This window comes from Protopterus annectens, chromosome 1.part2 (genome assembly GCF_019279795.1).
Source record: "Protopterus annectens isolate FY-2018-M chromosome 1.part2, PAN1.0, whole genome shotgun sequence".
Taxonomy (NCBI): Eukaryota; Metazoa; Chordata; order Ceratodontiformes; family Protopteridae; genus Protopterus; species Protopterus annectens.
This window is the reverse complement of record NC_056727.1, coordinates 181,522,690-181,549,246: the sequence shown is the minus strand read 5'-3', so window position 1 is coordinate 181,549,246 and position 26,557 is coordinate 181,522,690. Positions and strand designations below refer to the sequence as shown.

At 43.4% G+C, this 26,557-nt stretch overlaps 1 protein-coding gene across 3 annotated transcripts in view; it reads left to right on the top strand.

The window, feature by feature from the left end:
• Positions 1 to 26,248, top strand: part of ANGEL2 (angel homolog 2) — a 1,508,489-nt gene extending 1,482,241 nt beyond the window's left edge. For all 3 annotated transcript variants that reach the window (XM_044055504.1, XM_044055502.1, XM_044055503.1), the window contains exon 14: positions 18,574 to 26,248. In XM_044055504.1, coding sequence (XP_043911439.1) covers positions 18,574 to 18,725 — 152 coding nt within the window. In that variant the 3' untranslated portion in view covers positions 18,726 to 26,248. The remainder of the gene's footprint in view (positions 1 to 18,573) is intronic.
• Positions 26,249 to 26,557: the final 309 nt, after the last annotated feature.

The following is a 26,557-nucleotide window of genomic DNA, read 5'->3' as shown; positions in this document are numbered from 1 at the left end:
TAAATAAGCTACTAATTACTATAGCACTCAACCTTCCTCATTACCTAGAGGAAAACAGTTTTTGTACTTACTTTTCTCACTTGCTTAGAGAAAAACAGCTCTTGTACTCACTTTCCTCACTTATCTAGAGGAAAATAGTTTTTTGTTCAGGCATGTCCAACGGTCAGCTACCAGTGTTCTCTCCTGTCTATCTGATGAATCTGGGCATCTCGAGGCAGTGTAGAAATTGCCTCATGTACACAGATAACCCACTCCTCCTCCCACCCAACACTACAACCTGTGAGAGATGCACTTATCTAGCCAAACTGGAGGTAAAGCTGTCTCCAACCAAGACTCAACTTGACAGTCATGAGGAGAAGGTAAACATTTGCACCACACCACACTCATCACATAGTCTCACTAAATCTACACCACCAAAATCCACACATAGTAACACAAAAACATTCGCGGAGGCTCTCAATAGTAATCTGTCTAAGCAAAAGAGACCTCCAAAGCAGAAACACAAGCAACGGCCATCCCCCAACACAACCCAAATGACACATAGCCCACAGACTCAGTGCGCCATTCAACCACAGCCAGTAAGGCAAAACAGTGTAACCAACACACTAGTCATAGGTGACTGTATAGTCAGGCACACTGATGTTCCACTCACCAGGCTAAACAAGGAGAAGGTTACTGTCAGCTGCCTGTCGGGTGCCAAGATCCGCCACATAACCCACGCACTCAGGTCACTCCACAACAAATACAAATATGACTCTGTCATTGTCCATGTTGGTGTGAATGACCTGAGACGTACCTCCCTGGACTACATGAAAAGAGACATGGAAGAGCTCTCCGATCTTGTAGCCCAGGCAGGTATGACCCTAGCCCTGAGTAGCATTCTGCCATCGCCCAGAATTATACCGCAACACAAGGAAAAAATGATTGACTTCAACAATTGGCTAAGCTTCTGGTGTCATTCTAAGGGGATCCAGTATCTGTCTGCTTGGGTTGACATGGTCAACAGAACACAATGCTTTGCCACAGATGGCCTGCACCTGTCGCCCCTGGGATTCTGGATACTGGCTAAGGCTCTTGCTGCCCCTTTAGTGCCTTTTTTAGGCAAGGTTGAAATAAATTCACCATCGTAACAGGAACAGGCAAGCAAAAACTGAGGGTAATGCTACTCAATGCTAGAAGTCTAAATCTCAAAAAGCAGTCACTCGAGGCACTCCTTAAAATGGAGAACATCGATATCTGTGCAGTGACTGAGACCTAGTTCAAGGCTGCAGAGAGCACCCCTGCACTACCAGGCTATAACTCATACCACACTTTTTGGCCATGTAACCTGGACCGAAACACCAAAGGCGGAGGTGTGTCTGTATTCATTAAGGATATCCACACCTCCAGGCTAGTTGCTGCGCATAATGCATCCGAGGTTATCCAAGTGCAACTAACTCTGGGCAAAACTGTAATCCAAATTGTAGCTTGCTAGCGATCCACCACCATGCCCCAGGATTCCCACTCCTCTTTTCTTGATGTACTGGAAAATATTACGGTTCAATCAAACACCCTAATAATGGACGACTTCAACTACCCCACCATTAACTGGGAAAACTATTTGTGTACCAACTCCTTAGCTCAATGCTTTCTGGAATTCATAAACTCCAATGCCCTGGATCAACTTATCCACACCCCCACCAGGGGCAACAATATCCTAGACCTAGTCATTACCAACATGAGAGACCGGTGTTCCACACCTGAAGTCAACTCCTCGTTGGTCCAATCCAACCATAAGCTAATCACCCTTGATATCCACATCCTGCCCCCCCCCCCCCATTGAGGAAACCACAGTAAAAAATTTCTCCAAAGTCAACTTCATGCTTCTTAAGACAGAAGTGGTGAACTTCATGACACCCATGCAGATGGACAATACAATTACAACTGCTGAATCCAACACATATGCACTCTATAAGCACTTACATGAGTGCATGGATCATGCTATCCCAAACAGAACCAAGACGCTAGCCTCCAAAAAAAGGAAGCCAGTCTGGTGGTCCCCTGCCATAAACAAACGGTACAACAGAAGGAAGATACTGTTGCAAAAGAGAGTAAAATACCATGAGTGGAGGAGCTCCCTGGTCAGCCTCAGAAAGAAGCTGAGATTCCTTATAAGATCCTCCAAAGCTAGTTACGAAAACAAAATTGCCACTAATTCTAAGGACAACCACAAAGCATTCTATAGCTATGTCAAGAATCTCGATGGCAACACCCAGATCTGCTCTGAGTTACAGTACAACGGCACAAAAATTGCAGAACCAACTGATATTGCCACCATCCTGGCAGATAGGTTCAGTGCTAACTTTACCCCCCTCACCCCCTAAAGGGCCCATATCTGTATAGGAAGAATGCAGAGTCCCTGTAATCACAACTACGCAAAGCCAAAAACACAGCATACATGGTACCGGACAACATCCCAGGCTGCGTTTTACACGAACGTCAGAACGAACTGGCTCCCCACTTAAGCACCATGTTCACTCATAACCTTGCGTTAGGCTTTGTGCCCACTGAATGGCGCACAGCAACAGTTATCCCACTCCACAAAGGGTGAGCCATCACTGATCCCGGGAACTATTGACCTATTAGCCTGACGAGCCTGGTTTACAAGGCCACGGAACGTATCATCATGGAACTCATAAACAGAGACACTGGTAACCTCCAAACTCTGGATCCCACCCAGTTCGGGTTTGTGAAAGGTGGATCATGCCTCCTGAACCTGATTGACTTCTTTGAGGCAGTCACCAAAGCCGTAGATGAGGGTAAGGTGGTTCACACAGCCTATCTTGACCTCGCCAAGGCTTTCGACACCATCCCCCATTCTGGAATTATAGCTAAATTCACTAAACTGGGTATAAATCCCTACATCACAAGATGGGTTGCAAACTGGCTCACTGACAGAACCCACACTGTAAAAGTTCCAGACTCCAAATCTGACCTCAAAGCAGTGACAAGTGGAGTACCACAGGGTTTCGTCCTGGGACCTCTCCTGTTCGGTATCCACTTCTCTAAAGTACAGGCTAACACAGAAGGCCTCTGGCTAATGAAGTTCGCAGATGACTGCAAACTAGGAGCCATAGTCAAGTCCCCAAATGATGTGGACATCCTACAGAAGGGCCTCATTGAGACAGATGCCTGGTGTCAGAGCCATGGCCTCAAGCTCAGTGCCAAAAAGTGCAGTGTAATCCCCTTTGGTAAAAACTCTGTACCCATGAACTACCACATAGGTAGCAATCTACTTCTCACCGAATGTGTTATGAGACCTTGGGACCCAGGTGGACAGTACTCTCTCCTTTGATAGTCACATCACCACAGTAGTCAGGAAGTCCTTCTATGTGGCACACCTCATCATAAAATGGTTCTCATCCAGGAAAAAATGTCATTGTTCCCCTCTACTTGATGCAAATTAGACCCATTACAGAGTACCATGCCCCCTTTGGAATGTACCTCACAAGACATCTGCAGCAGCTGGAAAGGCCACATAAGTACCTCACAAAGAGGATTACTGGCCTCAAACAAATGCTGACCGCCTCAAGAACCTCCAGCTTTACTCCGTAGCATATCGCCTACTCCAAAGTGATCTTTGCCTAACATATAAAGCTGTGTCAAACCCAGAGCTGTTGGACATGCTACACCTAAAGAAATCCCAATCCCTCCGAGCTACACTCTCTAGGGACCTAAACCTTGTCACCACAATAAACAGGACATGCTGGAGGGATAGATTCTTGTCCCAGAGACTTCCCATACTCTGGAATGGGCTACCCATCTATGTCAAGCAAAGTTCTTCATTAGTACTCTTCAAGAAAAATCTTGATGAGTGGATGGGAAATAGGAAATACACCCCGGGGATCACTTCTGTGTGTCTGCTCGACAGTGGCACAGGAAAATAACTTTCTTGGGTGGTGTAAACCAGGGAACCTTGTTGGCTAGGCTTACGTAGGCCCTTGCGCCGATAGCCTACTACCTACCTATGAAACTAAGAAAATAAGTGACTACCTTGATAATATGCATGACTTTAGAAAGATTGTTGTTAAGCAACTGTTTTTAATAATAACTCTAGAGCTCAAAAATTTAGCACAATGACTCAGACAACAGAAAGTAGAAAGGGCTGTCACCAAGCTTAGGGAGCCTATAACAAGGAAGATGACCAGGGATCCTGTAGAAGTATTAGAAATAAACTGGAAATTCTATGAAAGTCTGTATAAAGTAGAGAAATATGGAAATCAAGGAAAGGTAAAGATGGAAATCTTTATGGAAGAGTTAAGTATGCGAAGGCTAGAGGGAGAGGAACCTCAATTACTAACAGGCTAGGAGGAGATGAGATAAAAAATGGCAATGTATAACCAAGCTACAGGAAAGTCCCCATGATTAGATGGTATTCATATGGAAGTTCGGAAGCTAGGAGGGAAAAACTGATGAAGATCTGGAAGGTTTTGTTTAACAGTATTTTTAAGAGAAGTACGACCAACATCTTGGAAGAAAGCAGTAGTAGCTGTACTACTTAACTAGGGTAAAGATGCATCATTTCCAGCTTCATACAGGCCCATTTCAGTACTAAATCATGAATGTGAAGTTGTTCAATCTCGCCATTCATTCTTTACTGATGGGTTCAGAGCTAATCAATCGACTCTGACATGGCCCTTTGCAAAGCTCGAGGTTTAACAGTAGCACAAGACCAAGCCCCTTATCCGATGCTACACTGCTGGAATTACCTCAGATCTAGTTTGCCGCGGCACGGATTAGAGGTTCCAGTTTGCTCGAGCCATTTTTGTCTTCAAATAAGCGTTTTTCGCAAGTTATTTCTTACATTTTTCTATTATTCTATAGTTAGTAGAGTAGTTGTATAGCATAAACAAGCTCCCCTTTCCCTGCTATTATCTATATAGTTTAGTTCTTAGTAGTTTGCAGTGGCCTCGTGTTCAGCCTAGTGTTACGTTAGATATATAACATTTAGATAGTGTTGGCCCCCTTTCTTTTGTGCCGTTGTATATAGTGTGTGTGTGGAATTTGCTTACAGATATTTCTGTAAATTCGGTTGTTCGCTAGGCTTGCTCTGCTTTAGCCTAGGTGTGGTAATATTTAGTATTTTTGAGTGTTTCTCATTAGGCTTTGTGTGTATGTTTGCTATTAAGCCTAAGGCAAAAAGTCTAAATTTTTTTGTTGTTGTTATTGGATTGTTTATCCTCTTGAGGACAAGGACAAACACCCAAAGATTGGGTTTAAAAAATGCCCAGACTGCGGGCAAAAGATGTCTCTGACTGATGGCGACGTTCATTGTGTCTTTTGTTTAGGTGCAGTACATTTTCAGGAGCCCTGCAGCATTTGCCACTCATTTTCCATGAGGGTCTTATTGGGGACGAAAAGGAAGCTTGTTGACAGAGGCTTGCTGAAGCATCCTCTTTCCGAAGCATTGAGTGACCAGGATGGGGCCAGCAAGTCCTCCAAGTCCTCTGTAAGTCTTCAGGGGACTCCAAGGAATCGAAAGTATCAAAAAAGTTAAAAAAAATTGAAAGATTCAGGGACATCGGCTCCACAGATCTCGGAGCAGAGTGTCTTTTCGTTTCAGAGCCGGCCCACAGTTCTGGAGCCGGTATCTAAGAGACCTGCATCTCCACTCCTTCAATCGGCACCATTGGTGCACTCCTGCAGGTCTTCTGTCTGCCTCTCTGATTTGGATATGGACCGATTGGAGCAGAAGCTCTTACAGGCACCAGGCCTTGCTAAATTGTTGTCTGCGCCGACCCTAGCATCAGAACCGAAGACCGCTACCCCGGATTTGACTGCTCCTCCTCCAAGCCGTTCTGGACCTTCAGAGCTGGAGGGGGCCTGACCTGTTGATCATAGAGCCTTTGGAGCCAAGACCTGCTCTGGTATCCTCGGTTGCATCTACTCTGACGTCCTCGGCACCTACCGGGGACTCTAGGAGCCAACACTCTCCTGTCGGGTCTGGGGAGGATAGCCGCACCGACTTGTCGGTGCTGACTCTTCCTCTCGGGGCTTCGGCTCGGATGAGCTCGGCTCCTACCTCTGTTTCGGAGCCCACGGCCTCGGTGCGGGAGGGGCTGGTGGGTCCTTCGGGTCCATCCACTTCTCATCGGAGCTGTGATGCCTTCAAAGCCATGAGGAGAGACTTGTCTCCAAAGACTTCCTCGACACCAGGTCTGGCTTCCTCTTCCCCCAAAGCACCTGTGTCCGCTTCTGCTTCCATCATCCAGTCTAGGCGTAGAGACCCTGAGCTTCAGTCCCACAGGGCGCCCCCTGCTCTTCTGAGACCTCCCCAGAAGCTCCCAGTGAGGAGGTTCCCAGGAAGAGATTGTGCAAGAGGAGACACTTGGACTCCCCAGAGGAGTCTTTGACATCTGACATTGACTTGGATGAGTCAAAAGGGTCCCCAAGATCCCCCTCTGAGGATATCTCCATTGCGGAGATACTCAAGCTCCTTAGGCAGAGGGGTGATTGGCAGTCCAAAAGCCCTACTGAGGATGTCAGTTCTCCTGAAGGCTTTTGGGTCTCAATCTTCCACCTCTTGGGTGTCTCCGCCTTTTGACGAGATCATGCAGCTAGTCTCTCTGAGGACGTGGGAGTCACCGGAGTCCATGGAGTCTGTCCTTCGGAGGCCTAACAAATTTATTTCTGCCCCTGTAGATAAATCCTTTTTGTCCAAATGAGTCCCTGCTGATGCCATGGTGGTGACGGCGGACACCAGAAAGGAGAGATGTCTGAGACTTCCTCATCTATCCATCCTCCTAACAGAGAGTCTAGGATCATGGATAGATATGGCAAGCTCATGTTTAGTTCAGCGACTTTTATGCTTCGATCCCTGAACTATTTGACCCATTTCACTAGGTTGCAAAGAGATCTTGTTAAGGAGCTGGGAGATGCTCTTCAGGGTACTGTATCTGCAGGGGCTTCCGATAAAGTTGCCACTCAGCTTGATACCCTCAATTCCATTGTGAACTCATCCATGCGTCTCATATATGCAGCTGATGGGATGAGTAGGGCAGCGAGTACAGGAATTGCTCTTGGAAGACATTCCTGGATGCGTTTGTGTTCCTTCATGGAGCCCTTTAAGTCTTCATTCATGAACACCCCTTTTGATGGCTCATCTCTCTTTAGGCCTAAAGTGAAGGAAATATTGACCAGGTGTGAACAGGAGGGAAAGACTCAGTTTGCCGTTGTTTTTCCACCCTTACTCGGCCTTACCTCAAAGGCCAAAGGGGAAGAAAGATGTGGTTCCGAAAAGCCCAAAGAGCCTTTCAGGACACGCATGGTAAACCCCCCCCCTCTAGGGGCAGAGGAGGGGGTAATAATGGAAGATGCCACCCTCGCGGCAGAGGGGGTCCGCAACACCAGGGTGACAGAGATCACTTCTCTGGTCAACCCTATCAGCGCTCCTGAATGGAGGTCCAACTGTCCTGCTCTGGAGGCAGTCGGGGGTTGCTTATCATTGTACCCAGATGCCTGGCAAGATTTAACAAACAGCTGCTGGGTACAAAGTATTATTTCCAGAGGGTATTTCATACCATTCTCCACACCACCCCCACCTGCACGGAGAATCCCGGATGTTCCACCCAGTTCCAGGGAACAAGCAACTTTAGAGGTCCACAAGTTGCTAGAAAAAGAGCGTCATCCAGCCAGTCCCAGCAGACCAAACAGGGTCCGGAACATGCTCGAGATTCTTTTTGCTTCCAAAGAAAACAGGGGACTGGAGACCCATTTTGGACCTCAGCAGAGTCAACCAATTTGTGAAGAAAGAGAAGTTCCGGATGGTCACGCTACAGTCCATGCTTCCCTTTTTAGGGAAAGACAGTTGGATGTGCTCGATAGATCTCAAGGATGCTTACTACCACATAAAAATCTCCAGGCCATCCAGAGATCACCTGCATTTCCAGCTGGGAGCCAATCATTATCAATTTGCAGCCCTGCCCTTTGGTCTCACTACAGCCCCCAGAGTGTTCACCAAATGCATGGCAGTGGTCACGGCTCATCTGAGGCTTCTAGGATTCCAGGTGTTTCCGTACCTAGACAATTGGCTTCTTACTGCTACCACCAGGCATCAACTGTTTCAGGCAAAGGAATACACTATGACACTATGCAATCACTTAGGCATTACAGTTAACTCAGAAAAGTCTGCCTTGTTGCCATTGCAGCATATCGATTTTATAGGGGCAGAGTTAGACACTTCAACCACCACTCTACGACTACCAATAGAGAGAGTCTTTCTCCTTCACCAGCATGTCAGCTCATTGATATCGAAATACAGAGCTCCAGCTGTGGAAGTGCTAAAAGTTTTGGGTTTGATGGCTGCAGCTATCTTGGCCATACCATTAGCAAGGATGCATATGTGGATTCTTGAATGGCTGCTGTTCAATGGTCTTATCAGGAACTCCCAATGAATCACACGATTTTAATTACGAACACGTGCAAAAAAGACCTCCAGTGGTGGTTGACGTCTTTTCATGTCACCATCGAACGCCCCTTTGTACTACCCCCTCCAATAGCCACTGTGACCACGGACACTTCCCTGATAGGGTGGAGGGGGCATTTTCAGGGAAAGACTGCCCAAGGCACATGGACGGATCAAGAGTCACATCTGCATATCAATGTTCTGGAGATGAGAGCAGTACTTTTGGTGTTGCAGTACTTCCAGGACTGTCTTCCCCGAGGAATGATTGCAGTTCAGACAGTATCAGTAGTTTGATACGTGAACAAGCAGGGGGGAACCAGATCTTACCCCCTTTGCCGAGATGCCCTCAGAGTTTGCTAATGAGCTGTATCCTCCCAGCGCTTTCTGTTGGCAATGCACATCCTGGGGAGATCCAATGTGATAGCAGGCAAACTGAGCAGGGCTATCTTGATGCCACACGAGTGGTCCCTCAAGAAAGAGATTGCAGACAGGATTTTCCGCAAATGGGGCCAGCCTTGCTGTGATCTTTTTGCCAGTCACATCAACACGAAATGCGGAAGCTACTTTGCCCTGATTCCCCCTCTGGTAGGACCCCCGAGAGATGCACTCGTACACGATTGGACTCCGGGCCTCCTCTATGTATTCCCTCCTAGCCCGTTGGATACCCAGATTTCTACAGAAAGCAAAATCACTGGGGAGGACCATCAGTCTCATAGTCCCTCATTGGCCTTGGCAGATTTGGTTCCCATTTCTTCATCGTCATCTCTTGGAGGATCCATGGATTCTGGACCCAGTTCCGGACCTTCTGACACATCTGTCGGGGGGCCTCCATCCTTCCTTGCAGTCACTGAAGCTAACAGCTTGGCTGCTCCAGTTCCCCTCATAGCCAGGCTTCATAACTTTTCCAATGAGACAAAACATTATTTTGTCTTCCCATATAAGCTGTCCACCAGAAGATTATACCTTAAGTGGGAGAGATTTTCCATATGAGCTGCTAAGCAGAACATTGATCCATATCAAGCACCCTTGACATCCATTTTGGAATTCTTGACTATGATCTTTAGTAAAGAAGCGACAGCCTCCACATTCAGAGTCCAGCTGGCTGCTATATCTAACTTTCATCTCAGAGCTGACAGGCTGAACATAATGTCTCACAAGTTGTCCAAGGCGTTTCTCAAAGGAACCTTTCACATGAGGCCTCCAGTGAAAACTCCTTACTCTCCTTAGAATCTAAATTTTATGCTGTCTCGTATAATTCTCTTCCGTTTGAACCAGCTTCATCTTGTGATCTCAAATTTTTATCGTGGAAAACCATATTTCTGGTAGCTGTTACTTCTGCCAGCAGAGTGTCAGAACTTCAAGCCTTATCTATCAGCCCCTCTTATTTGATTTTTCATGCTGATAGAGTTTCTTTTAGGACATACCCCTCGCTAATATATCCTTGCAGCACAAGAATAAAGCTCACTCAACCAGAGCATCTTCTGCATTCCAAGCCAAATTGCCTCTTGATAACATTTGTGCTGCAGCCACTTGGTCTAAACCTCATACCTTTATCACTCATTACAAAGTTGACAAGGCCTCCAGGGATAGGGCTTCTTTTGGGTCTACGGTCCTGAAGAATGTACTCCCGTGAGCCACCCAAGATTGAGGGTGCTAGAGACGCTACCCATCAGTAAAGAATGAACGGAGAGATTAAACAACTTCACATTAAGAAGTTATGTACTCACCATAATGTTCCATGTGAGTTGTTCCATCTTGCCTTCATTCTTATGTCCTTCCTTCCTTCCTCCACCTGGCTGATAGTTGACCTAGAGATTGATCTCATCCTGGTTACTCAATTCTTCATCCTCTCTATGGGAGGGTAGTCCAATTATATGACTATGGTACACACAGCAAACGAGATTTGAGGTAATTTCCAGCAGTGCATCATTGGATAAGGGGCTTGGTCTTGAGCTGCTGGTAAACCTCGAGCTTTGCAAACGGCCGTGTCGGAGCTGATGGATCGGCTTCGAACCCATCAGTAAAGAATGAAGGCGAGATGGAACAACTCACATGGAACTTTATGGTGAGTCCATAACTTCTTATTATAAAGTGCTTGTCTATACTGGCTAAAAAATGGCAAAATTATGCCAAAATTGATAGATATGGATCAGTGTGGTTTTGTGGTGGGGAAGCAAACGTCTGACAACATAAATAGAACAGCAGAATTTAAGAAAATACCACTGTTGCTGGTGGATCTTGATGCAGAAAAAGCATTTGACAGAGTAAGCTGTGTTTTTATGAGCAGAGCAATGGAAGCATATGTATTCCTTGATAAAATTATAAGGTTGATTAGAAGGATCAGAGGCAAAGATTAAAGTGGGTGGGGTCCTCCCTGATCTGCTTGAGCAGAGGAACCAGGCAGGGGTGTCCTCTCTCACCTTTGTTATTTGCATTATATTTATAACCTTTGGCAAAGAAAATAAGGGACTCAGAAATTCAAGCATATAATTGGTATGGTAGTCAAGAAAAGCTGGCTCTGTTTGCAGATGACATTATTTTGTATCTGACAAAACCAGAAAGAGACACTGCAGTGTCATGGAACATATTGAGACAGTTTCTATCCTTTTTGGGATACAAATTTAATGAAGCTTAAACAAAAGCAATAGCAGTAAATTATGTACCCACATACAAACTGGTTCAGCAATATCCATATTTATGGGAACATGATAAAATTAAGTATTTAGGAGTCTGGATTAAAAATGATACTGGTGTGGCAGCTAAGGATATGTGGGAACAAACTAAAAAAAGACACATATTGATAGTAAGATACAAGCATTTAAAATGTTTTTAGTCCCTTTAGTCTTATCAATTGGTCAGGCATGTTTTTATCAACCAGAGAAGAAGTTGTAGATAGCAATTAATAGAGAGCTGAAGAATTTTACCTGGGAGGGGAAGACGGCAAGAGTCAAGTGGGATAAGCTTTTTCTTCCAGTAGAACAGGCAGATTGGGATTACCCAGATTGAAGAGGTATTTCAGAGCAACGCAGTTACATAGCACAAGAAGAAAACTATAATTCAAAGTGGAAAGAGGTGAAATGGGGGAAGTTCAAATAACAGGGAGAAACTGGGATTTTGGATGCAGACCTATAAGGAGAACAACAATAATGCAAAATGTTATATTCATAAAGTAGCAGAAGGTCTTCTAAGAACTAAACCAACATGGGAATAGAGAAAGGAGATTCTGCCAATAAGGATGACTGCAATGAAGGATACAGACGATGGAAAAGAGGGGCGGGAATGTATTGGAGAAAACTGGCAAAGGAACCAATGTACTGGGAGCAAATAACTAGAGAATGAAAGGTAATAGAATGGGAAGATGCCAAGAGCTTATTTAGACTGCAACCTAAAGATTGCCTTCTATTATCAAGGATTGACATCGGAGTGTAGGCAAAGAGAAAAATATAGGGGGTCCTAAACGAAAGACCAGCAGTGGTAGAGTTTTTAGTAGAATCTAGAACAGAAGTTGCCATTAAAAAAGAAATAATTAGTAGTGCATACAAAATACTGCAGAATAACTGTAAGAATCAGTCAGAGGAAGTTAGAAAGGACTGGGAAGAGAGGTTAGATAAGCAATTCAGAAAGAAAAATGGGGGAGGGGCTATATGTATGTCTCCCAAATATCCAACAAAATCTAGAAGATTTTGGATCTTTGCCTAGAAGTGCTAACTTAGGTATTTTTACACCCCAAGCAGACTTCAAAGAATTTTTTCCTAAGTTAGACAGCAAATGTGAGGTGTGTTGGGACAGAAAGAGTTATCTGGGAACATATTTTCTGGGAGTGTCATGAGTTGGTAGACTTCAAAGATTCCCTACAGACTGCTGTGTCAGAGATGCTGGGTGAGCAAATTGGAGTGACTAGGGAAATGATTTTTCTGAGCTATGATATAAACTTGGCATTGCCTAGACATAGTGCATAGTAAGGCCTTGCTGAGTCTAATTATGATGGTTGCCAAAAAAGCATTTACTAGAAAATGGAATTAAAAGTCTAAACCAACTTTACTAGAAGTAGTGAAGATAGTAACAGAGTTAAAACAACCTGGAACTGGGATCTTTAGAAAAAGGTAGTAGCAAATTACGTAGGAAAAAAATGGGAACTGTGGGATCAATACATGCAGAGGGGGAACGAGGTTTAAAAGAAGGCAGGATTTGAATGAGCTATGTAACAGTGACTGGATATGTTAAAAATGATGTATAATGATTGTAGCTACACTTATGTCACACAGTTTGGAATGTGTAATGTTTGCAATGGAGATTGTGTCGCTGTGGTTTATTGTCATTTATATAAATGTAATACGGCATATATGTCATGCATGATGATTTTGTTAAAAAAATGTAATGTTTTACATGCCTCTTTAGCCTTGGTTTTCAAGCTTTGTCTTGCATGTACCTCACAGTGCCTAAATGTCTGTTCTTTATCTAGCATTCCATTGCAAGTACACATATCTTTCCCTTGAGAAAGGAACATTCTGTAGCTTTCCCTTGAAAACTGTTATTTCTGCACATCTCATGCTTAGACAGCAAGATTATCTTTTCCTTTCTGCTGAACCTTCTTTCCCTGAAACTGAATGCATACATGAAAACATAAGTCTGACTTTATATTTTTAGGCCTGTTGTTCTACTTTAATGTACTATAGTGAACTCACTAAGAATAGAGAAAAAGCTCTCAGTCTAACAATGACCCTGGGCCACAAGGTTTGTACAGCTTTCATTATTAGAATTGTAATGCATGGCAGATTGAAGTACACTGAAAAGAACATACAAAGTTGTGCAGACAGCAATTGATTTCAGAGCATTTAGCAAGTAAGCAGCTAGGATTCTGAGAGGAAGAAGGTTGAGTGCACAAAGATGAGAGGGGTTGAGGTGATGGGTAGGAGATTGGAGAATCGGGAAGGTAAGAGAATGAAGTGAAAGGTAATGAGCTGTAGAAATGGGAAAAACATTTAGGGAGGGTTCAGGGAGATGAGCTGTACTGTAAGAATTCAGAGAGGTTTTGCAGAAAGACTGCAGATTGCTTTATGGCAAAGAACTTAATGATTTTGTCCTTGGTCATTTATTTGTGCAAGTGTCTTGATTCCAAGAGCAGCATATCCACTAGTATATGTTCATTTAATTGTTACCTTGTCATCAAACCTTTTTGGCTGGGTTACCTGGCCAAATAAAACTTTTAGTATCTTTAGATCTGAAGTAGTTGACTTCAATTTGATTATCAACCTGTGGGAATCGGATCCGGATCTGATCCGAGACAGCAGCTTCACCAGCATCTGATCCAAGCTCCTCCCCTTAGCCATAATACCCCTCCACCTCCTTCCTTCCCTCAGATCTTGTTTGCAACGGCTTTGCCTAGCATTGTGGTCTTAGAGCTCCAGGCATGGTAGGTACTTTTTCAGATAGTTTTTGGGCGTTTGTGTTGCTGGGAGTGACAGGGAGGGTGGCCTAATGGTTAAGGTGTTTGCCTTATAAACGCAAGGTCCAGGGTTTGAGTCTCACAAGGGATAATTGGCTAGGCTTAAAATGGCTTGCAAGGGCAGTTAGCCTAGTACTAATCTATGAACCTATGAACCTGGGTAGGTTACCTTTCCCTTGTTTAACCTCCCCTTTCGCTTTTGCATCGTGTTTATTCAAAAAAAAAAAAAAAAAAAAAAAAAAAGTTCAGTGTAGTTAGTTAGAGTAGGCCTCCTCTCCCTTCCTCCTCCTTGTTAGTCAGTTGGACGTGTGTGTGTGTGTGTGTGTGGTTGAGCAGGTTAAGGTCTTGTGCCTTGTGCTCTCTGACTTTGTTTTCATGGCAGATCAGCAGTCAAAGCTGGTGTTTAGGAAGTGCACAGAATGTGGCCATAAGTTGTCCCCGGCTGATGGCCACACACAGCGTGTGGTGTGTTTGGGGGCTTCCCATCTCTCAACAGACTGCTCTGTTTGTGCAGGGTTTAACCCCAGGGCCCTGAAGGATTGCAGGGCTAAACTAATCCTCAAGGGACTTCTTTCTGCTATGGAGGCGGCTGCCTCTGCTTCCCTTACAGTCACGGCTGTGACTGCATCTTCCTCAGCTACAATCTCTTCCCCTCCCTCCCATGCCGAGACTCAACCTCCTGTTCATAGGTCTGCAGATAGGGAGCATAGGAAAAAGAAGGGAAAAGAAAAAGAGAAGTACAAAGGGAGGAAGAGATCCCCGGACCGGTCGGATCCAGTGGGTCCTCCTCCAAAGCAACAGATAGTTACCAAGCCATTTACTCCTTGGCTCCGCTCACCCAGATTCTCGCCAGAGCTGGAGGAGCTTAGACCTTCTTCAAGGTCCTCTGCACATCGACCCTCCTGGTTGGTGTGGGTGGCCTCATCCCTTTCCACCAGAAGTTTGAGTGAGGAAGACATGGACAAAATGATGCAAAGATTTATTCCCACCCAGATTCAGATGGGGGTCTTGCCAGCCCCACTCCTTCTGGAGGGGGGAGCTCGCTTCCCTTTTTTTCCCCCGATATCTCCTCCTCCGGTCTGACCCCCACTATCGGAGTTTATGGATCCGAGAGGTTCCGGAGTCAGGGGGTCAGTGCCAGTGGTACCCGAGTACCTCGACGCTGGCCGTTTCCTTGAGCTCATCAGACCTGGCTAGTTTGGACCCATTTTGGCTCTCTGAGCCGAACCCTGGACGTCGGATCTGAGGGGTTGGGCTTTTCTCCTTTGGCGCTAACTTTGTTGGGTCAGGGCCTTGTCCTTGGAATCTCGGCTCTGGTGGCCACGGCTCCGATCCCCCCGTCGGATCCAGGGAGAGAAGCTTCCTTATTAGCTTCTCAGGAGGCTTGCTTTCCCTTGGCTTTCTGCTTGGTGGAAAGGGTTCTGTCCAGTGGATTGAGGCCCCTGACCATCTCCTCTGATACCACCCCAACTCCCTTGCCTCTGGGTACATCTTCAGCCATTTTGCCCATGCAGGGACAGCCCATGCTCGATGTGCCCCAAACTGTTCCCCTCGAGGAACCACAGGTAGCTTGCAGGCCCTCTCTGGAGAGCCCCACGAAGAGGTTCCTTACAAACGAACATGCAAAAGGAGGCTCTTGGACTCCTCCCCAGAGTCCCTCACACAGAACACCAATTTGGAGGAAGGGGAAGGTTCACCCAGATCACCCCCGACTGCGACAATGAGGGGGGTTGGTCCACCACCAAACCTTCCTCGGATGAGGGCCTCACAGATGCCTGGTGTCAAAGCCATGGCCTCAAGCTCAATGCCAAAAAGTGCATTGTCATCCCCTTTGGTAAACAACTCTGTACCCATGAACTACCACATAGGCGATAGTCTACTTAACACCAAAAATATGATGAGACCTTGGGACACGGTGGACAGTAGTCTCTCATTTGATGATCACATCGCCACAGTAGTCAGGTAATCCTTCTGTGTGGTACACCTCATCACAAAAGGTTTCGCATCCAGGAAAAAATAGGTCATTGTTCCCTTCTACTTGTCACTCATTAGACCCATTATAGAGTACAATGCCCCTTTTGGGATGTACCTCACAAGACCTCTACAACAACTGGAAAGGCCACAGAAATACCTCACAAAGAGGATTACCGGCCTCAAACAGATGCCCTAGTCAGAGACCATCTCTGCCTAACATACAAAGCTATGTCAAACCCAGAGCTGTTGGACATGCTCCACGTAAAGAAATCCCAATCACTCCAAGCTGCACACTCTAGGGACCTAAATCTTGTCACCACAATAAACAGAACATGCTGGAGGAATAGATTCCTGTCCCAGAGACTTTCCATACTCTGGAACAAACTACCTATCGATATCAAACAAAGCTCCTCATTAGCACTCTTCAAGAAAAATCTTAATGATTGGATGGGAAATAGGAAATTCATCCCGGGGATCACTTCTGTGGCTCTGCTCGACAGGGACACATGAAAATAATTTTCTTGGGTGGCGAAACCCCTTTTCGGCTAGGCGTATATAGGCCCTAGGGCCAATAGCCTAGTACCTACCTATGAGTTTGTGTTTCTGGAGGCCTTCAGCACGAGCCCGTGTACCTCCTGGATGTCCCCCCCCCCCGCAGGCATGGAAGGAACCGGACATCATGGAGCCAATCCCGAAGCACCCCGACAAAATTCTGAGTCTTCATGCAGATAGACCTAGTTTGGAACAAGGGGTCCCAGTAAACGCTGTGGTGGTATCGGCCACCACCAAGAAAGAACTAGCCCAGGAAAGTTCTACTGTCCATCCCCCCAACCGAGAGTCCAGGACGATGGATAGTCTGGGAAAGTGGACGTATGCTTAAGCCACCTTTTCCATAAAGGTGCTGAATTATTATTTTATCCTTCTCTTCCTTGAGCTCTTACCTTAGTTTTACAAGCCTTGATTGCTACACCTTTTGAACCAGCTGCTTCTGTGGATCTAAATTTTTTGTCGTGGAAGACTGCCTTCTTAGTGGCTATCACCTCAGCTAGAAGGGCGTCAGAACTTTAGGCATTCTGTCAAACCTCCATATATGGTTTTCCGTAAGGACAGGGTTTCATTTCATACTAATCCTTGTTTTCTTCCTAAAGTGGCCTCTGAAACAAATATCAATCAAAACAATCAATTTACTTGTTTTCTTTCCAAATTTGCAGAACAGGGGTGAATATAAATTACATTTATTTGACGTACGTAGACAGCTATATTTCTTCTTACATAGGACTAAGGCCTTTCGCAGGTCTGACCAGTTGTTTGTGTCTTTATCTACACCCTTTCTGGGCAAACCGATTTCTAAGGTAGCCATTGCCAGATGGATTTCCTTTGCATCCTTCAGGTTTACAAAGACAGAGGCATGTCTTTTCCAGGTAGGATAAATGCCAATTCTACTAGGTCCATGGCTACGTCAACAGCTTTTTGGTCTAGGGTGTCTTTGGATGATATTTGTTCAGCGGCTACTTGGACCTCATCTCACACCTTAATTTCTCATAAATTGAAGATATCTATTGGGAGAGCATCCTTTGGCTCCATGGTGCTCCGAAATATCCTTCCATGAGGGCCCCCCAGAGTTTGGTAGCTGGGGACTCTGTCCCACAGGTTGATGATCAAATGAAGTCAACTACTTCAGATAAAGAAGTTATGTACTCACCATAATGTTCCATCTCAGTAGTTGGACTTCATTTGTCATCAGCCGTCCCTCGCTCCTTCCCCCTGACCTTCTCATTATGTTCTTACTTTGGTAGACAGGAGAGAAGCGCCTATACGGCTCTCCTGTTCTTCATTGTTAGTAAGGTATATCGGATTGGGTTTGTGTGTATGGTGTAGCAAACTCGATCTGAGGGAAGGAAGGAGATGGAAGGGTGTTATGGGTAAGGGGAGGAGCTTTGAGCTCGGATCAGATGCTGGTGAAGCTGCCGTCTCGGATACCATCCCCACAGGTCGATGACAGAAGTCCAACTACTCAGATGGAACGTTATGGTGAGTACATAACTTCTTTTTTTATAACATTATCTGAAGTTTGGCTACCTTAGAATTATGTATAGAGTGGGCAACATGCCAGTCACTACATGGGTGGCTTGAGAAATAAGCCTTCCAACTGAAAACTGAAGTTAGTTTCAGGGTACTAGCTCCAACTGAACAGACTTTTATGAGACCGCCATTGACAGGTGCAACTGTGTGTGTAACCAATGGCATTGGCCTTTACAACATTTTTCATGTTTCTTGGTATTGCACATGCCCTCATCTCAGAAAAGGACATTATCTGTGTTGCTGCTGCCTACATAGTTTTTTTATAACAGCTGGTAGGGAGTCCTGAACTGCTGATAGGAGCCATGATTAAAAAGATGACCAGCATTAGTTTGAAGAACATTTCAGGGTTATGGTAAGTAATTCTTTGTGATGAGAGTGCTCCTGGAGATGAATGATCATGACCTGTGTACTGAAACTAGCTCTTTGTAGAAGTGAAATCGAACAAAGTGAAGTACAAAGCTGCTAATGAGTATTTTATTACAAAATTGTAAATCCGACTGCAGGAAATGGAACCATATACTATGTGCACATACTTTATTTTACAGATTTACTAGAAAGCATTTTGACTTTAATCAGAATGTGTCACATTTCTGTATTGTTGTTAATAATAATCTGTTTATTTTTACAGATGCTAAAAATACGAACCACAAAAGTTTGAAACTTATTGGTAGATTGTCACTTCTAACAGAGAGGGATTTATGGAAGGTGGACGGCCTTCCTAATGAAAGGAACTCATCAGACCACATACCTTTATTAGCTAAATTCAGATTGGACTTATGAAACCTTGTGCTGCAGGACTGAGATATTAAAAACAAGTTTATCTTCAAGAGTTCTGCAAAGCTGGAGTAACTGCTAAATGATTCATGCATGCATAATGTTGGTTTTCTAGTATGTTTTTTTTATTTGTGACAAAAATCTGATTTTTGTGATATTTTTATATAGAAGGCAGTCAGTATGTTTAAATATCTTGATATTGTAAGAAATGTCAATGTAAAAAAATATATATTTGTGTATATAGAATTGTTTCAAAAATTAAATTTTCATTGTCACAACTTCTGACCATTTTCCAATAGGGATGTTGGGGTTTTTTTAAGCCTTCATTTCTTAATCATCTCATGGTGACCTTTGATATATTTGAAATACGTTTATATGATATATTTTCATACTTTTATCAACTTGATTCAAAAATTTTCTAGGTGGACCTAGAATTACAGTTTCCTCTTTGTAGAAGAAAAACATCATAGCTACATATTCTTTGAATTAATATTTGCTTCCAAACATTTTAGGCAAAAAATTTATTTTTTTTTATTTTGAAAGCTGGCAGAGGGTTCTGTCTTTTTCTGGCAGATGAGGCATGAGAAGTTATGAAATTTGCAATTAACCAGACTGATGCCTCCTTTTGAGTTACATTGAATGTAATCCGTAACTGTCAGAAAAAATGTAGTATTTGTAGTAAAATGTTCTTAGTACAACCTTTTTTGACTGAAGATATGCATATGTGAAGTTTATGACAAGCCATATCCAGCTCTGCTAAACTGGACAAGCTCACCAATATTTTTTTCTCTGTCCATCTACTGTACAGTATTTGTACTATGAGCTAGATTAAGGATATACTTGAAAGAAAGTTTATTTTGTACCAGTACCTAAGCATATCCACTGCTACTTATAAGCTGGTAGGTAGATCAGGTGAATGGCTAGCTGATCATATTTTGAAACTGTAAACTGAAACAATGTCTTCAGAAGTGTAGACAACTCTTATAATTTGCAGAGCTTTCTTTTAACAGTGTTGTACTGAACATCAGAAAGGAAGATCCATGTTTTTGCTGACTCATTTGCAGTTTGAGAATGCGATGATTCTTTTACTTTTTAGGGCTAGCTACTTAATCCCTATTAGCAAATTTCAGGCTGGAATCTTGTGCTGCAGGATTGTGCCTTTATATTAAATTCTGATGTATACAAAACATCTCTACAACCGATACAGAGGGTAGATAGATAGTAACCATGTCATTTATTCATTGAAAGCATAGTATGACAGCCATGGAATGAGAAAAGACCTGTCTGTGATAGTGCAGCATATATTGCTATGATGTCCTTCCTTTTCACTTTTACAGTATTCTTCACTCTTGGGATATCCAGCCAATGATAGCCAAACATCCAGCCAGCATACCAAAGCATTTACACCTTCCAGGCACCATATGTCAGAAGCATGTCCTACTTTCAAGGCATAAGGTACATATGTGACATGAGTGCCTAATCTGCAGAATTTCTTTGCTCCAGTCCAAATATTACCTTTGAATTCAGGGCTGTTCAGCGATTTAGTTCAAATACCAAGCCTTCTAAAGTTAAATGCCCTGCTGAGGTCTCCTACTACTCTTTTTTTTTTTTTTTTCTTTTACTTTAGTTTACATATCATCTAGGAAGGGAAAATGTGACATTGCAGGAGATAGGCTACCCATAAAAAAGACAAGAGAAGTGCCTTTTTTATTTGGGTGCTACACATGACCATATGCAGTTTGAGATTTGTCAGGCATTTGTCCCTAAGACAGTCTGTAGATGTCTGTGGTATCTTTTCATTTGTTTGCAGAACCAGAGGTTGAAGCTTTTGGTTCAGAGTACCATGGCCAAATCCACCTGCACCAACGTTCAGCCACATAGAAAGCCAAAAAGGTGTGTACTGACCCTGCTGCTGTCCAGCCTCCACCAGACTTCTGTATCAGGTAGAAGAACCTGAGGACCTCCCAATGTCAGCTACATGTACCAAGACCCATTTTGAAGCTGACACGGAGCTGTCTACCTGCACGTCAGCTGAGGCTGTGCCTACGTCTGATGCAGACATGGAAGGGGAATTGTGGCTTATTATATCAAAGGAGCTTAGAGGGATTCCCCAAATACCTGCTAGGGAAGAGGTGTCTGGTACCTTCATTGAATCTAGGCAGGGCTCTGAACCTGCTAGATTTGTTAAAGCTGACAATCCTTTAAAAAAGAAGCACAAGACTAGGCATGTGCCCCCTGTGGCTAAGGATCCCCACAAAAATGTCAGAATTTTACTTGGTGGGGGGGGGGGGGCTTTCAGTGTTGCCATGGCTGTAAAGCCCCCTCAAGGATTATCTGTTCCTGCTTTTGTTCCTAGTCTTTCACTCTTTTCATGTGTCCTAGGGACTTTGATTCATCTGATGAAGATTTAGACTGTGGTGAGGAGACATTGGCTTACTCTTCTCACATTCACATTCCTCTTGTCCTAGAGTTTGAAGAAGAGGATTCACTTTCTCCTTACTTGTTTCGTGTGATGGAGCATTTTAAGTGGGATTGTTCTCAGGTTTCTGACATTCAAAAAAGTTGTTATGAACTCTTGAAAATAGATTCTACTCAGCCTTTTGTAGTCTGTCCAGTGCTGGATACCGTTTTGGATACTTTCAGTGCAGCTTCTCTAGCCTCCAATTCTCAGCCTCTTGCTCCTAAAAAGCCAGACAGTTTATATAAAGTTCCTTCCTCTGATTCTGCTGTTATTTCTGTGACCCTTGATAAAACCAGATTAGCTGCTGTCCTGTTCTATACTTTTACCTTCTGATAAAGTCTGCCATGCCATGGACACGTATGGTAAAAAAAAAAAAAAGTGTGTATACTTCTGCTACCTTAGCCTTCATGAATATTAATTACTAGACCCATATAACTAGGTATGTTTTGGCTCTTATCTCTAAACATGGGGGCATTCTGGCTAATATGCCTGATTTGAAGGGTAAGTCTTCTGCCATTTTCCCTTTTGAGTTCTGCTTCTCAAGTGGCTCTTCAGTCCATTAAAAGGAGTTATAATACTGCTGATGCCTCCTGTAGGGCAGCTGCATCTGGATTTGTAATCCGGATGCATTCTTGGTTGTGCCTGTAGTCTGTGCCTGAAGACAAAAAGGCCAAATAATTAGACTCCCACTTAGACGACCAGAATCTGTTTGGCACTGCTGAAACTACCTTCAGGATAAGAGTGAAGTTATGCAAGATTTAAAACAAATCTTTTTCTCTTGTTCCTAAGTTTCAGAGAAATTATCTATGAAAACTTTCTTTTATTTGTAGGTAGCCTAAACAGTCTTCTAGGGGGCAAGACTGCTTCTAGAAGAGTTTTTCTAGACAAGCCTTTTAAGGGTCAAAAGCTTCCTTTCCCTGGCAGATCTGCTTCTATTTAACATTCAGTCACTCCTATCCTTCAGCCAGATTCCTCAGTTTCTCAGGTTCATTCTTTCTGTTTGAACATAGATAACCACACGTGCTTGGGTCCTTTCAGTTATCCAAAATGGTTATTTTATGGTCTAGAAGTCCCTTTGTCCATTTTACGGCCTTCTTCAGCCTCTTCCTTGTCAGTTTTCACATTTCCTTTAGTTCTTCAGGATTTGTTAGTACAAGGAACCATTTGGCCTGTCCCCTTGTCTTCAAAGGGAGCATGTTGTTATTCCAGGATGTTTCTAGTTCCATTCTAGGCCTGCCATTTCTCAAGGTTCCCTCTTTCAGAATATCTCTTTAGACACTTTTCTCTCTGTTGCTTCTTCAAGATTTTCTGGTATCCCCGGATTTGAAGGATGCTTACCTCTACATTCCTGTTCACCTTCTCTTCAGGAAGTTTTTATGTTTCTATTTCTTCCTGTCATCATTAGTTCTCTGGTTTGCCTTTTAGTCTTTCTGCAGCTCCGGGGATCTTTACCCAATGTCTGGCCCCTGTGGTAGCCTTCTGCAGACTTCATAGAATTCCCTTCCTTGGATGGGCTTGATTCCCCTCTCAGCAGCTTCAGGATCTCCACTTCACTATGCTTCTTGTATGCAGTATTTGATTCACCCTCAGTCTCAAAAAGTATTTGTTGACTCCCCCGCAGGACTAAGTGTTCTTAGGTCACAGGATTCAGGCCATTCTAGTGTTTGCTTTCCTCCCACCTCCCAAGGTCCTCTCTTTGACTGCCTACTTCCCGTCCCTTCTCCTTCTTCCAGTCCTTCCATCAAGGGAATTTCTCTGAGCTCTGGGGTACATGGCAACCACCATTCCCATGGTTCTCTTTGCCAAGCTCCTCATGAAGAAATATGAATGGTATCTCAAGACCATTTGGCTCCAGCACTGCCATCCTTTGGAGTATCTGTTTTCTCTTTCCTTGTCTCAAGCTCGAGCTCTGCTGGTAGATTCACCAGATTTCACTGAATTCAGGTCTGCCATTTCAGGTTCCTCTCCCTACTCAGGAGCTACACATATGCTTCAAATCAAGGTTGTAGAGCCTCCTACAACAATCCTGGATCTTTGGCCCAATCAACAACTGGCAAACCTTATCAACATCAAGGAGAGGAGGGCTGTACTTCTAGCTTTCCAGGCCTTTCACTCACTTTGGATGATAGGTCATCTAAAAGTTTTGACAGACAATACCACATTCATCAGCAAACAGGGGGGGGGGGATCTTATCTTCTTTGCAGGCTGGCTCTTCAGGCTTGGGATTTTGCAGTCTGCCATAATTTGGTTCTTCAGTTACTCTGCATTCCTTATGATCCTAGTCTTGTGGCAAACTGTTTGAACAGGTCCAGGGCAAATCCTCATGAGTAGATCCTTCACAGGTAGGTGTTTCTGGAGATTGTACATCTTTGGGATACTCTTCAAGTAGATCTTTTTGCCTCCCCTCTGAACAAATGTCCCCAATTCTTTTCAAGAGAGCCAAGTCCTCTGGCTTGAAAAGTGGATGCAGTGTCTTTTTCTTGGAAGAGGATGTTTCTGTATGCATATCCCCCTCTTTACCAAAGGTCCTGCACAAAATCTTGTGAGACAGGCCTAGAGTCTTGTTGGTGACTCACTTTTGACCTGGACAGCACTGGTTCCCCCTTCTATTTGATATGGCCAGGGACAGTCATCACAAGTCACCGCACAGAATGGATTTTCTCATACAACACAAGAGATCTCTCATTCCCCCACATTTCACCACCCTTTACTTGATACTTTGAGTGATATGGTTTTAATTCTGTTTAGACACCAATTTTCTGTGAACGTGCTTTAGGTTTTGAAGGAGGCCAGAAAAAACACTAATTGAAAAAATGCTAATTGAAAATTCTATGTGACTTAAATGGATGAAAATTTCTATTTGGTTCTCAGGCATGACCCGGACAGTTTTTGTGTGGTATGGTCTTTTCTTATTTGTGTGAGACGCTCAGTTGTGGCTTGTTGTATTCATCTGTTCATTTGTCTGTCATTTCCACTTGTTTGCCTTTGTATCCACCTCTGGCTTCTTCTTTTGAAGTCAGTTTCTGAAAGGTGTTAATATTCTGTCCTCCTCCTTGGAACCTTAAATTTGTTCCTGAGAAATTGACTCAGTCCATGTTAGAACATGCAGTTTCCTCTTCCCTACAACATTGTACTTGGAAGACTGTATTGTTGACGGCTCTTAATTCTGCCTGGAAGGTCTCTGAACTTCAAGCACTCATGGCAGTTCCACCTTTTTTGTTTTTTTTCACAAGGACAGGGTGTGTCTTCATACCAATTCTTCTTTTATACCCAATTTGATTAATGATTTGTCTGTGAATCTGTCCATTCATCTTCCTCCTTTTTTCCCTTCTCCACAGAATCCTAGTGAAAGGGTACATCACACGTTGAATTTACATAGCTCAGATATTACTTAGACAAAATAAACCTGTCTGGTAATCTGAGCAGCTTTTTGTTTCCTTTCATCCCGAGAAATTGGGTTTGGTGTTATCTAAACAAACCATTGTCTCCTGAATTTCTAAGCTCATTTCTTTTTGCTATTCTTTTCATGTCAAGCAGCTTTCTTCTTCAATTTGTTCTTATTCTGCCAGGGTAGTGGCCTGTTCTGGTGCTTTTTTTTTCCAAGGGTCTGAATACTAGATCCATGCTGGAAACTGGCTACTTGATTTTTCTCTCCACACTTTTACTAAACATTACAACTTAGATGTCATTTCTAGGGCCAGGATGGATTTTGCCAGGGCCATCCTTCATGGATTCTTGGAGGGCTTTTCTATGGCTATCTCCCCCTTTCCATGCTCTCCAGTAGCTTTTGTACTCTCCCAAGAGAGAAGAATACTGAAACAGTGATAAGGAAGAACATAGTACAGTTGTGCAAGATCTTACTGTAACAGTAGAGGTTGTACTTCTCACTTTTGTAGTATTCTGTCTCTCCCTCATGCCCCCTGTTTTTTTCTGTTGCTTTCCTTCTGGCAAAGGGTTCTTTCTTGCATCCTTTTCTCTTCCTGGATGTACATTATTGTTTTCCGCTGGGGTTGCTCTTGTTTTTCTAGGCACTTCATTTCTAAAGAATAAGTGCTTGAGCATCACTTACATACCTTATGCCTTGCACATATGACATGCATCTAACGTACGGAAGCCGGAAGGTGTGAATGTTTTGTGTGCTGGATGGACATTCGGCTACCCCGAGCAGGATATCCCAAGAGTGAAGAGTACTGCACAGTGAGAAGTAGGACATCCACTGTTCTGATAAAGTCTTAACACACCTGTACTTTCCACACAGCTGTATTTTCCAGTATCTGCTGTCCTGTTAAGAAAACCAGAGATTTTTTGTCCATTATTGGCGTGTTTTACTTTCCCTAACAAGTTCAACTACAGGCACATGGGCTGTCTTTTTCTCTGGCTATTGTTCTATAACTGTGTAGCTGCTACGGAAACAAATGTTGGTGATGTAGCTACAGTAGTGATGATAACCAACCTTACCAGTTCAGTATCGTTTTAATACTTGTGCCTGTGTTGTCATAATTAATTAAAGATGTTTGGAATCTGATAATTATCTTCAGTCACAGTTATTCATTCCACTGTTATAATTTGTTGGTGTTCTGAAGAAGCAGACTGTGCTATCACAAGCAGCAAGTTTAATTCAGTCCCTGAACCTTTAATTTGCAAAAAATAATGGGTGATGGAAGTAAGAAATGCAGCCAAATTTCAACTGAATGTTAAATGTAAATCTTATATGTTGCTATAGAGTTTACTGATACCCACTATTGCATGTACTAGTCTAACCATATGGGACAAGTATCTCATTTAAATTTACATTGTGGAGACAAACATCATCTGGAGTCTTTGTAATTTTGCTAAGTGATGTTGTCTCAGACAATTTTTTTCAATTATGTAAACACAGCATGAATTATTTTTACATGAAAAAAGTTTACCTTCCCAGTATCTCAAAAGTCATAAAAAAGTACATCTCAAAAGTCATTAAAAAAGTACATGATCTTTTAATTTCCAGCCATGAACTAACTGTATCTGTAATCTCCCATTTAACAAGTTTCTCTTGTTTACTTGTTTCCTAATAAAACTGTGTGTAACAGTTCTGTATGGTGCATAACATTTATTGTTTGTATTTCACCTGTCAGTAACTGTAAGTGAAAGTTTTGAATGATGTGCATCTAAGTAGAACCTGGATGAAACACTCGAAAAAACATTTAAAGGTGCTCTCGAACTGATGTTTTTTATCATCGACTGCAGCTGCAGGTGACATGAAAAAAGAGAACTTGATATATATGGTTTGGTATCTGTTCACTTTGTCAAAGCCATATCTTCCAGAGTACAGGTGGGCAATGAGATGTCTTTTTATTCCACAGAAAGCAACAGTTTATTTTATAGGTTCATAGGTAGG